General features: G+C 35.2%; 3 protein-coding genes and 2 non-coding genes across 5 annotated transcripts; 2 read left to right on the top strand and 3 right to left on the bottom strand.

Annotated features, from left to right (window-relative positions):
• Nucleotides 1–961: 961 nt before the first annotated feature.
• GID1B (alpha/beta-Hydrolases superfamily protein) lies at nucleotides 962–3,205 on the bottom strand. Its single transcript, NM_116166.5, has 2 exons — nucleotides 2,693–3,205; nucleotides 962–2,487 (listed from the first exon to the last, which is right to left on the bottom strand). The coding sequence occupies exons 1-2, from the start codon at nucleotides 2,729–2,731 to the stop codon at nucleotides 1,450–1,452; spliced, it is 1,077 nt and encodes a 358-aa protein (NP_191860.1). The 5' UTR covers nucleotides 2,732–3,205; the 3' UTR covers nucleotides 962–1,449.
• Nucleotides 3,206–6,621: 3,416 nt separating this feature from the next.
• On the top strand, nucleotides 6,622–6,694 carry AT3G63006. Its single transcript has one exon. It is a non-coding gene; the product is annotated as a tRNA-Ala (tRNA).
• An 88-nt stretch (nucleotides 6,695–6,782) lies between these two features.
• AT3G63003 lies at nucleotides 6,783–6,855 on the top strand. The gene has a single exon. It is a non-coding gene; the product is annotated as a tRNA-Ala (tRNA).
• A 52-nt stretch (nucleotides 6,856–6,907) lies between these two features.
• Nucleotides 6,908–8,856, bottom strand: NPL41 (NPL4-like protein 1). The gene is made up of 2 exons (NM_116165.4): nucleotides 7,626–8,856; nucleotides 6,908–7,345 (listed from the first exon to the last, which is right to left on the bottom strand). The coding sequence occupies exons 1-2, from the start codon at nucleotides 8,610–8,612 to the stop codon at nucleotides 7,091–7,093; spliced, it is 1,242 nt and encodes a 413-aa protein (NP_191859.1). The 5' UTR covers nucleotides 8,613–8,856; the 3' UTR covers nucleotides 6,908–7,090.
• Nucleotides 8,857–9,079: 223 nt separating this feature from the next.
• On the bottom strand, nucleotides 9,080–9,865 carry AT3G62990 (myelin transcription factor-like protein). The gene has a single exon (NM_116164.3). It carries the CDS (start codon nucleotides 9,643–9,645, stop codon nucleotides 9,241–9,243), a length of 405 nt encoding a protein of 134 aa, NP_191858.2. The 5' UTR covers nucleotides 9,646–9,865; the 3' UTR covers nucleotides 9,080–9,240.
• Between the last annotated feature and the right edge of the window lie 3,189 nt (nucleotides 9,866–13,054).

Genomic DNA, 13,054 nt, shown 5'->3' with positions numbered 1-13,054 from the left:
AATTGCCAAGACAATTTCATTACAAGACAAACGAGAGTCGTTTTCACGCACGCATCAATGAGCCAAAAGTTTGGTCATAAATACTTTGACAAAATTTTAAAAAATTAAAGTACTACAAAATTTTGCAAGATGTTAGGACTAGAAAAGTCAAATGTTAATCGGGGAAAAAAATTATATTCAAAGTAAGAAGTTACCTGTATATAAAATGTTATTTGTATCTTCTATCATTATTTTAAAGAAGAGCACCAACTAAACAAAAGAGAGAAAAGAAAAAAAAAACGCTTTTCCTTTTTTTCTCCAAACCTTAATGTCCCTACCACTTGGCATCACAAGAATAAGTATATAATAAAAAAATTACTATTTATAAAGAAATGTAGAAAATATATAGAAACAAACATATGTAGACAAAAGAGATTGTTTTCTCTAAGAGGGGGTCCATGTTGATCCTCCCAAAGTTCATAACCACTACAAGGAAACTCCAAAAATACTAAATAAAATACATGCACATAAAAGAGGCAATAAGGCAAAAGATGCCAAGGAAAAACAAAAACTATTAATAATGGAATATAAAGAAAAATGATAGATGATTTTGACATTTTTGTCCAATCATTATTTAATATATTAATTTTGGTTGTGTAAGCTTTTTTCTCATTTGGGTGGATGGGGGATTGGTTTTGGCATTGTGAAGCTTTTGCCACAAATGCACACACAACACTTGTCTTTTCTCTTCTTTCACACTTATTTCCTCTTCTTTCTTTCTTTATACTTCACTCCAACGCCATTGCCACATGTCTCCCTAGGGTTTTCACTTAGACCTTTAGATATTTCTTTTTTTGTTTTATGTTTCTTTCACAATTGGAGAAAAGATAGAGCAATTCCTTGGAGAGTTCGAAGTTGCGAGACTTAACAAGGAAAAAAAAGGGTTATAAAAGATTTGTCTTCTGGTAGCCAAAAACTTTTTAATGCATGAACTAAAACAAGAAGGAAGTGAGAAACTACAACCACAAAGACATACTCTATTAATAGCATGAGAAAGCAAAAGTTAATATAAACATACAAATCCTCACCAAGGATTAGTTTTTTTCACAACATGTTGAAGACAAGTTAGTTGTCTTGTAATTTACCCTCTGTACTCTAAGCTAGAACCAACTAAAGCCTACCCATACTAGTACGCAAACAAAGTACCATTCCCCGGTATAGCCCTAAAACGATAGATGCCGATAACCGAAGTGGTCTCTCGCCAGGCGCAACCAAGACCTCACAGAAAGACAGACTTATTATGCTTCCGGAGACCAAGGAACACAAAAGAAACGCTATTGAACACTAGACACCACTTGTGGAAACTGTACACAACCCAATCATAGATAGGCAAAACAAACCGATCCTCTAGTCTTCTTCTTCTACTCTTCATGTGGTATATATCAGCAACATGACCAGACATTGTCGTTGCTAAGGAGTAAGAAGCACAGGACTTGACTTGCTTTGAGAATCCTCTATGGAGTGCACAAACTTATTCAACTCTTCCATAAGACAATGAAAGTGATCATTGTTAGGCAAGAAGTAAAAGCCAATGGTAGCTTGTTTCAAATACAAAAGATTGACTTCAAGACCAGTCTTCTTAAGCCCATCCACATAGGCTAATTGCCAATCTTGAACAAGATCTAAACCAGCGACAACAACAAGACTCTTTGGAAAGTTGACTCCTTTAAGGCTTTGACCTCTCGGGCCAAAGGGATTACATGCTGGATGATCTCTATCTTCACCTTCCGGTAGATAAGCCCTCCAATACCAATCTCGATCTTGTATAGTCACAAAGTATTTGCCATCAAGGGTCTTCTCAGACTGAGTCCTCTCCTGTCCACCAAACATTGGATGAAGAAGAATGTTCCCCAACACTTTGACTCCTTCATTGGTAGCTCTGACAGCGACATTGTGAGCAATGTTGCCTCCAGAGCTATCTCCAGCCAAATAAACATAAACATTGGAGTCTTTACCACTCTGAAGCCAGACTCTGGACTTGACCCAGTTGAGAGCGTTCCATCCATCGTCGTAAGCACAAGGGTAGCGATGCTCAGGGGATCTCCGGTAATCAACAGAGACAACAACAACACCGCAAATGGTGACAAGGCGTCGGCAGAAAGTGTCGTAGATAGCACTATTGGCGGAGGAATGAGTGAAGCTGCCTCCATGGAAGAAAATGAGAACAGGGACGATCTCTGTAGTACTGAGAGGTTTGGTTAGCTCGAGGGTTCCGTGACGGGTCTGATGAAGGAGAGACGCAGGTTGGTAGATTCTGGTGAGAAGGTTAGTTGTTGAGTCGACGTGGTCGAAGGAGAAAACGCCGTCGAGGGGGAAAGAGTTGGCGGGAACTTTACGGTCAAGGAACTCGGCGAGGTCGCGGTTGAAAGAACCGTCAGGGCGACGGAGGACTTTGTAAGCAAGCTTGAAATTGGAAATGAGGACCCATGTGTTGAGTGGGACAATTCTCTACAGAGAGAGAGAGAGAGAGAGAGAGAGAGAGCAAAACATTAGAGAGGGATATGATGGGACGTCTTAGATTTCCTCTTCTTCTTTTTTTTTTGGAAGTAAAACAAAATTGAGCCGTACGGGTGAATCTATATGATCTTCAATTTTAAGAGAAAAACAAAAGTTGAGCAAATGAATCTAAAAAAAAAAGGGAGAGAGAGTTTACCTTGCATTCGTTAAGGTTGACTTCGTTACCACCAGCCATAGTCTCCAAAACCCAGCAAAAAAGTTATAATCTTGTTTTGTGTATAATCTCAATGAAACGACGAACTCATACCAGTGAATAACTCTCTCTTCCCTTTATGGGTTGTGAAGAATTCCGGGGAATTAGGAAGCAGTGGAGATGGAAGAAGAGGATTTGAAAGAAACCCAGAAAAGAAGATATAAAAGAGAGAGAGCTGGAGAAAGAAAAGAAGATAGCAAGGCAAACAAGTACAGAGAAACGAGAGAGAGAGAGAGTCAAAGGTGAGAGAGAGAGAGAGAGATTATTATGAAATGAAGAAAGACCAATCGGACGGTGGTGACTAATTTGGCCCCTCTTTCTTTTTCACTGTTTCAATCTGTGGGTCCCACTCTTCTACATATCCATTTTATTTTATTTTTGATAAATTTTGTCGATAAGGTAAAATTGATGATTTCAGTCGGCTGTTTAAATTTTTATTTTTTAAAAGAAACATTTAGAAATGATATTCGAATAAAGAAATATGATTTTTAAAAGAAAAATATTATTAAAAAAAAGAGAGGGAGAAGGCCACGGTGTCATGTGTATATATAGAGAGAGAGAAGGGAATGCAATTTGCGATTGGCTAATGGGCACGCCAGTTCTGACACGCTCCCTCCTCTCTCATTAGTGCTCCTTTTGACCACCTCCCCCCCTTTTTCTTTTCTATTTTCTCACGTTTAATTGGATCACTTTTTATTATTTGGCACTAATAATATTATGTGGCTATGTCATTTCTTAAAATCAAATTATACAATTTTGTCATTTTGTGACTTTCCATTTAATTCTCAATTATTATTTTCTCCTTTTTCTTTTAGTTTTGTTCTCTACAATCATATATAAATACAATAATTCCATCTAAATCTTTAGCATTTTGTGATGTATTCTTCTTTCAATGCTATTCTTCATAATTTTTTACTAATTTCATTTGTCAATTGGTTCCATGTGATATGAAACGAATTTTAAGCACGTATACAATAGAAAAAAGAAAAGAAAAAAAGAAAGTCTATCAAAAAGATCATTCATCATCTAATGATATATAATACAAAACAAAAAAGAAAGTTATGGTAAGGACAACTTTTAAAAAGATAAAGAGCAAATTTTTGTATCATAAAGTTTTAGATCTTGTTTTTTATATAAATGATGGTTGTGACTTAGGATGGGTGAAAGACAGAGAGAGCTTCTTTTGGTTTTCGTTTTGGTTTTTGGTTTGTTTTATTATATAGTACTAATGTGAATGCAAATTGTAATACTATAAATCAAATTAGAGCAAGGAAGGAACGTGACAATCCTAACCAAACGAAAAAAAAAAAAAGGCTATCCAGCGTGCGACCAACGCCATGGCATGTGGCGACAAAAGGGTTGTGTTGTTTTCTTTTGCTTAATTAAAACCACATGTGGTATCCCGAAAGTACCCTCATACTCTATGCAATATTTACGAGTCATTGCCACTACTGGCTAAACGTGTTCTATTTTGAGCGGATGACATCATGCCTTCCAGTCAGGGACCCTCTCTTTCAACCTTGGATTTTCATTTCTTTTTAGTATTTTTTTTATTTCCTTTCTAAATAATTATAATAACAAATTCCAATATGTTTTTTTTTTTTGATAAAGTGAAAAGAACAAACCCATAATATAATATCATTGAACGTACGACTTTACTTATCATATGATAAGTAATGTGTCTGTAGATTATTTAATTTTACCTATTTTGTACTACTTATGTTTGATCGTTTTCTGTCATTTACTCATTTTTCAACTGCTTTTTACGATTCTATTAACTCTTTTGTTGTGTCGTTTTTTTTTTGTTACTGTATTTATTTTCTTTAAATGAACATTCACTCTAGATATATACATGTATGGTTTTTGTATACTTCAATTTGCAAAAAAGTTAATTGTTTTGTTATTTTAAATCTTCTTTTGGAAGAAAATATGGCTAGGAAAAATATGTAAATCAGCCGCTCCAAATCAAATCCTTTGACTTGTTTATTTTTTCTAATATCAAAACGGGCCCATTAGGTAGAATGTGGGAATGGGCTTTAGCATTTTGTCGTGTTGTGTCAAAAGCGCGTGGCTGTCACACACCAGTAACGCTCTGTCGAAAGATAACACTTCTGAGTCTACCCGAAGGTCCGCTATTCTCTCTTCCTTATCTCTCTAGCATAATAAATTACCCCTACTATTCAATGCATTTGGACATCCCCCAGTAGATTCAACACATAGTACCGCAATATTGACAAAATTAAACTTATAATAATTAAATTAGTGGAGTTTTTTAACAGACGGTTCAACGAGGGTTTTTGCGGGTGTTAAAATCCGAAATATTAATCAACTACTACTAGTAAATTAAAAAGAAAAAGTCAAGGTTAAAACGTTAGGGAAATGAGGAACGGGTCCTACTTTGATGATGGATGAGCTGAGAAACCAAAAAAAAAACGATGTTAATTTTACAAGATAGGTCCTATAATGTTAGTATGTTACCTTCTGGCCGAAACAAAAAGGTCGTATAATGTTACCTTTTGGTCTATCTCTTGGATTTAACAAATCAGAACCATGAATCTTTCGATGATGGGACCAAAACAGTAGATATCAGCCGTTGTTTTGTCCCCATACAACTTGTGTTTTTTATTTTACAGTCGTAGGAGTTCATTGGACATAAAAACTTTAAAGCTATAGTATTTTGTGTTTCTCATGTAATACCTACAAAAGTAGAATAAAGCGTTTATCTTTAACGGAAAAAAACATATAACGAAATGAATTTGTCGTAATTTGAATGAAAGTATGTTTATGATAAAATAACATCCTCTAACTCTATAGACGGACAAATTAATATGAAATGAATACTTGCTTTTTATTTTGACACGTCTCTCTTGTTTTGTATTTTTTCTCACAGGATATTTTAAAAGACCTGACCATTAATTGCTGATTTGCTTATAAGTAACAAACAACATTTCATTGTCACAGTTAGTCTAAAGTTACATGATGACAAGATATTGTTATGGTAAACCTTCTAACAAAAAAGAAGAAGATATTTTCTTATCGTAACGTGGCGATGTTGATTAATTTGTTGAATTAATATTTGTATTTCTTGTTTTAACTAATGCAAATCAACCCCAAAAAAGAAAAGAAAGGGGATCAAAAGGAGAACACGCTAAGGTATATGATTCGCGTGTCTATATGAGGCTTTCCTAATTTTGTCGTCATCTATTTTGTCTTTTTGGTGCGTGTGCTCACATTTTCCACTCCTTACTTTGAATAAAACTTTCGCACATTAATTGTTTTCTTCCACTATCGTTTGGGAAGCGAAATAATACCGAACTCGGTTAATCAGGCTTTGGAAGAAACACTTATATTCGACAAGTCAATATATATTTTTTGAAAACCGCTCGTATTGAGGTTTTGAATCTGAAAATAAAGAATTAAATGGGGTTACAAATACATAATCGTATATAAAAAAGTATGAAGATGTAGAAAACCAATGTACAATTAATCACTTTTCCCAATACTATCAGAATTGTAAGCATGATAATTCAATGAAGATATGCTTATCTCTAGTTCCCTTACAAAAATAATTTCAAAAAATTTGAAATGGACAGATTGATGTGTTTAAACGAGCTCTTAACCCCAAATCTTCCCCACTAATGTGTTTGAATTTTCATTTTTATAATGTTTTTTGGGATAAATTTTCAAAAGTGAAAGAAGACGACAAAAAGTATTTTGTTTGCTGTCCGCTCTTAATTTGTCGTTTTTTGGTCCTGAAAAGCAGCCGTCCAACATCGAAAGCTTTGGGCTTTCTTTAAGACAGAAGCTGCAACAATCCAGCTTTTATTATTACCTGAGTTATATCTATTGAACCCGACAAGATCATAACAAATGGGGATGTAGCTCAAATGGTAGAGCGCTCGCTTTGCATGCGAGAGGCACGGGGTTCGATCCCCCGCATCTCCAATTTGCTTTTTAACTTAGTTTTTATTTTAAGGTTGTAGAATTCTGTATTTTTAAGATTCCTTAAGTTCCACGCCAACAAATTTCAAGAGGGGATGTAGCTCAAATGGTAGAGCGCTCGCTTTGCATGCGAGAGGCACGGGGTTCGATCCCCCGCATCTCCACCACTTTTGTTTTTAATACACCAACTTACAACTTACAACTTATCTGCGAGTGGTACTAGTAAATGTTTCATTGAACTTGAACAGGATAATCCAATAAAAACTATCATTTAAGACCTTAACTTCTCTGAAATATTTCTTCTTTTTATTCTTCCATATGCAAAGATAATTTAAAGGAAGAAGTAACAGCTGTACACAAATCTAAAGGAGAGAATATGAACACACAGACTTGTAAAACTTAAGAAGTATTGGCCATGGAGTCGATGAGCAACTCATATCCCTCAGGGACATGAGACTGTAGACGGACGCATTCAGCCAACGCAGGGACGTCGGATGATACGTCTAGAAACTGAGCCACAAAGAGAAGCAGATGAAAATCAGAGATCCTCTTCACGAATGGGAGGCTCCTTGCTCGCTCCATATGCGTTTTCAAAGCCCGCATTGTTGTTTGAGTGTTCCTGTTCTCTATCGGGAAGGTACACGACAACGGTCCCTGGCAACCAAATACACAATTATACATCAAAACAATCATCTATATTCATAAGATTCAAATGTAAATAACACTTGTTCTTCCTAGCTAAGGCTACTCAAGCTCTTCATTCATACAGAAAATAGCAGAGACCGAAAAACTCACAACTTATCATCCTTTGATTCCTATCACTAGTTCCTCAATCAATCAGTCGCCAATGTTCTGATCCTAATCTATTAAACGATTCCCTCCTAAATTGTAAAAGAGTAATGGTTCCATAAGCTAAAAGGGTACAAAAACGAACCTGATGATCCAAGATCTTGACGAGAACAAGGAAGAAATCATTATCGACTTCTTTAACATCCTTGACTCCAACAACAACCTCTTTCTTCAACTTGGAGAGCTTGGGATCATCCTCAGGTCCAATCTCAGTCTCGAACCATCCTTCCTTAAACAACCTAACGCACATATCACTCATCTGAAACGGCTCAAAGTGAACATCAGCACCACCATCCTCATTGATCTCAAGCTTCACAACAGCAGTGACCCACTCCTTCAATTCGCTCTCAGCGTGAAGCTGAGCCGCAAGCAACACCTCAACGTTAGACAAAGTGTACTCCTTCTTGTCCTGAGTCACAGTCTGGTTGAATATAAACCCAACTCTCCTCATCCCTAACCCTAAAGCAATAGCATCAACACGTTTCTCTTCCTCAGAGTCTCTCATCAGAATCAGATTATCCTCCATCCCTTGCTGCGGTGGCTCGTAGATGAAATTCACCTCAACCTGACCATCCTCAGAGACGTTCCCGTACATGAATCCACCGCGTTTGACAGCGAAGGCAAGCGACTCGTTGACGAAATGCTGAAACGCATTGGCGCAATCGCGATCGAACGAGACGGAATCGCAGTGAGCCTTCTCCTGGCGACCGACGCGCATCTGTCGAGCGATTAGATCTTCGACGGTCATCTTCCTCCCGAAGGAACCAGCAGGCGTTACAGCAGGACCACCACGAATCGTACGCTCACCTTCGTAAGCAAGGTAGACCATAGAGCCGTGAGCTAGATTGAGAGACGAGATTCGGAGGTTAGGATCGGCCATGTCGGTGAACGCTAGGAAATCAGAAGGGCTCTTAGCGAGGAGAAGGTTTCTATTGGTGGATAAGGTTTGGTTGTGGATAGGGATCTGAAGCTGATCTTGGATTAGGGTTTTGAGTTGGGAGACTGTGATATGAGGTCCATCTACACTCACTCTCTCCAATCCATCTCTGCTTCGGACTCTGAGCATCGTCATCCTCGTTCGTTCAAAAACCCAGCATTTTTGAGGAACAAGAACAAAACAGATTCGAGGAAATCTCGAAACCTGCTTGAAGAATTTATAAGACAACAAAGAGAGGATAGAGAACAAATACTTGACGTATGGATTTTTTGGAAGGTATATATGAGTTTCTTCTTCCGATGGGAAACGAAAAAGCTCTGAGATTCGAACAAAGTAGTTTCCCAGTTTAAGGAAGAATCGATAAGCCCCAGAAGACACCAAAACAAAAAAAAAAAAACTAAAGGGACGATGATTGCCCAAACGGTGACGTTTAGTGAAGCGAGAGTAAACGGTGACCCACTTAGCTATAATGGGCTTTTACTAATATGGTCGATTGCTTTTCTTGTCTTTTAAATTTTAGCCGGAAACTAGTACTACTAGTGTACTACCGGACTATATTATACAGTGAACGATGGCCCTTATCAACAACTTTTCAAATCTGATGACCACAAACATCAATATGCTCTATAAGTCGAGAAATTACATACATATAATAACAGAGGAATTTTAATCAATACATTCAAACACATAATCGATTATAACTTAATGTAGAATAACATAGAAAATAATAATATCATTTTTGTTCCGAACATAAAATAGACTATTAAGAAGCCAAACAAGCTTCCCAAAACATTCGATTTTTTTCAATCTCACTCATCAACCTCTCGTCATTTCCCGTCGAAGATGAATCAACTGTCAGATTTTCGCCGTCTCTCCTCTCTGGCCACTTCCGATAACTATTCACCTCTCCATCTTCGTCAACGTGACCTTCATTTTCTCCGGCGACGTCAGCTACTTCTTCAACCGTGTCAAAATCCGTTGACCTACTCATCCTCTGACTCGTTGACATCTCGCACCTGCATGACTCAGCATCTTCACCGCAATCGTCACAACCTTTCACATCATCGCCATCGTGTCCACGTTCCTGATGGGTCGTCTCGGAATCTGCAGATGCTTCGAAGAACAAAAATGTTGACACTTCAACGACGTTGTTCTTTGTCATGTTCATTATTTGATGTTTTTTTGTTTCCTGGAAAATGATAAAAAAAAAAACACAAGCACAAAACGCAAATAAATCTCTCTTTTACATGTATATATACATGAGAAGAGATAACGTTGCTAAATCAGATTTCTTGGGAGCTTTAATAAAGAAATTATATTTAATTATAATATAATCCAAAAAGACAGAGAGATTGTATGCAACTTATGTGGAATTCGCATTCTAGAAGGTGTGAATTTTTATATAAATAGTAATGGTTTATTACTTTATTAGTTACTAGTTATATAGTAAATCATAATAATGGAAAGTGAAAACATTAGAATAAGATTGGTAATGTTAAATTTTGTTATTTCATGCTCTATGGTCTTATATTTTGTTAACCCATTCGGATAACCAAATTAATCTAATATATATTAAAATTAAAATGATCATAGGCATATATACTTGAAAGTTATCTTAGCAATTTGAATAGTATTTTCAGGTTTTTATTAACTAGTATTCCTAACAAAACAATGATCCAACATTCTTCTTAAAATTGGGTTTGCTTTTATTGTTTATTTGATTGCATAAAGAGTGAATGACCAAACATCATTTAGGTACGTCCAAGTGTCGAAGATATGAGTGTTAGCTTGTCTCATGCCATAATAATGTAGCACCACTCATCAGGTTATCATAAACCACATAATCCAATCCATTCATTTATTTAATAATACAAACATACTTTACGTGCATGCATAAATTACAAGCGTTACATTGTGAGCCTATACACGAACCCGACAATTGTGATTTGGTAGTTAACGGCTATGCGGAGAAAATTGGAGAAGCTACCAATTTTGAAAAAGTCCAATCTTTTCGTAAAGTTTTTTTTTTATCACTGGGCTTATGCTTTACACGCAAACCCTAACGGGCTTTCATGAGGCCCGTGTTATAATACATAGGAAGGAAACTATCATTGTAATAGACAGATGACACAAAATCGAAGAGAGCTAATTAGGTAATACGTGAAGTGATATGATACTAGAATAGATGGGGATGATACGAGATGAGTGGTCCAATTTACATGAAAAATTAAATGGTCCAAAAAGGAAAGGCTGAGAAAATTACATAGTGTGTGTCTCTTGGAGGACCACATTCCTCGATCACGCCATTTATTGAATCAAATCTATATAATTATTCAGACAAATATATTTCAAAATTAAATGCTTAAAGCTACTACTGTATAATATTTTCCAAACGAAATTGATAGTTCAGTAGCAGCAAAAGTATGAAGAAAAAAAAAACATAGATAAAACTGGTCCCATAAAACTTTACAATAATGGCAAATGCTGTTGCTCTCTTTGCTCCTTGATAATCTTCCAAACCATGCAATGATGCAATCAAATTATGTATGGTTTATAGGTATTTCATACTCTTCATGTCGTATCAACGTGATTAGTGATCCTGAATTTTTATATTTCCCCCTTCATTTACGCTGTAGCAAACGTGGTAAATGCATTTCGTGTAACTTCAAATTTTATGTTATGTTATGTTTTTTTTTGGTTCAAATTAGTGTTATGTTGTGTTTAATTTCATCTATTCCCCTGGCATTTAGATGTATGGTAAACGCATGATCGTGCAACTTCAATTTTTTATTGTTATGTTGTGTTTGTTCTCAGATATACTCTGCTTCCTTATCTGTTTCCCCACCCTATACTCATTTTGGGTAGTTTGAAGTCTGCTATATTTCAAGTGTTCTCCAGTTAAATAGTCGACTTCCATTGATCCTTATTCCATAGAAACGTATGTACTGTATACGTATATGCCGGTATACGTGGCTCACCGGCACGTATCAAACACCTAATATAAGTTGCGTTCGTATAGTACATGTGAAAGCGAGAATTATTGAATCAATACATTAACGAAAATTTCAAGAAAGGGGTCAAGTTTCATGGTTTCCATCGACCATATCATTTATAAATAAGATTATGTTAGAAGATTAAAGAAATGTGTCAAGTTTCTTGGTTTTTAACTTTTAAATTCATCAAGAAATGATTATTTTATCAAACTATTTTGAGTCAGATCTTATATTTAGACCGGTAGTAAATCATATTTGACTATTTCACTTTGATTGAACAAATAGAGTTTCAATAGCTAGTATATATAATTTATGGATCTTTTTAATAATAAATCAATTGACAATAAATAAATTTCACTCATAACTATTAGATGTTAGTATTACTTTTGATATAATATCCAAAAAAATATTATTGCAATGGATTCAACATGTATTTTGATTGATATTATGATATATATGGTCCCCATGTATTAATACAATAGATTTCAATGTTTTCTAAATCTAAAACGATAATAAATATATAATTTAAGTATTAAAAATATTTTTTTTTCTTTTATGATAGGATTCATAATGATAATAAAGTTATAAAATAAGACTGTGACCATGTAGCCCATCAACATTTATAGTAGTAGATGACCTTGCTCATAGATCACAATCAATAAAGAATCAATTTTTATTTTTTTTGCGTGTGTGTGTTTTAAGTTTTTTTTTTTTTTGGAACAACAATGTATGTGTGAGAAATACCTAATTTATATGGTTTGAGTCACAATTTTTATTTTATTTAAAATTTTCCTAATGATATGCGAATTCATATCAAATTTTCATTTTACATGATTATAATATATAACTTACAAGTTAATTCTAATATGACCACGTCGGCAAACGCAAGCTGTTCATTGTAAACGTTTTGCATGTAAGAAGATAGATTTGTAAATATGGTTTATTAATTTTGTAAACAGGTTGATGTCATTTAGTGGAATCCAAAAAATTTCATGAAACTTACACTCCCACCAAACCAATACTCTTTCAATTTTTAATCTTTAATAAAATTATGTCTGGTTCGTTGAATATCCAAAAAAACATGTTTATCTCATGGCATGTCGTCACAATATATTAATTTCCGATTATGAGACTACGCCTGTATTCAAATTTAAAGTGGGGAAGTTTTTTTGTTTTTTTTTGTTCTTTAATTAAAGTCACAACCTGTTTTTTAATTAAAATTTTCTAAAGACAATAACAATCAGCTTTAAAATTTCAGAAAAGTGTACGAAATGTGAATTGGATCGCACATTAACATAGAAGAGAACACTGTAGATACTACTTAACGTGAAATATAGAAGAGAACACTGTAGATACTGAGAGAGCCGGTGTGGTGATAATTAAGAAATTTTGTGCTTTGTGGAGACACGTGTAATATAAATGATTAGACATGCTTATTTAGTTTTTGTTTAAAGTAAGTTATGATTGCGAAAAGTGTCCGTCAAAGGAACTGACCAATGAGTTTTTAACACGCTTACTCCATCGGATAAAGAGGAGAGACTGAACATTGGACCAACCAAAAAAAGAAGACAAATGATAGTATAT

Source organism: Arabidopsis thaliana, chromosome 3 (assembly GCF_000001735.4).
Source record: "Arabidopsis thaliana chromosome 3, partial sequence".
NCBI lineage: Eukaryota > Viridiplantae > Streptophyta > Magnoliopsida > Brassicales > Brassicaceae > Arabidopsis > Arabidopsis thaliana.
The sequence above is the reverse complement of the archived record's forward strand: the minus strand, read 5'-3'. Positions and strand labels throughout refer to the sequence as shown.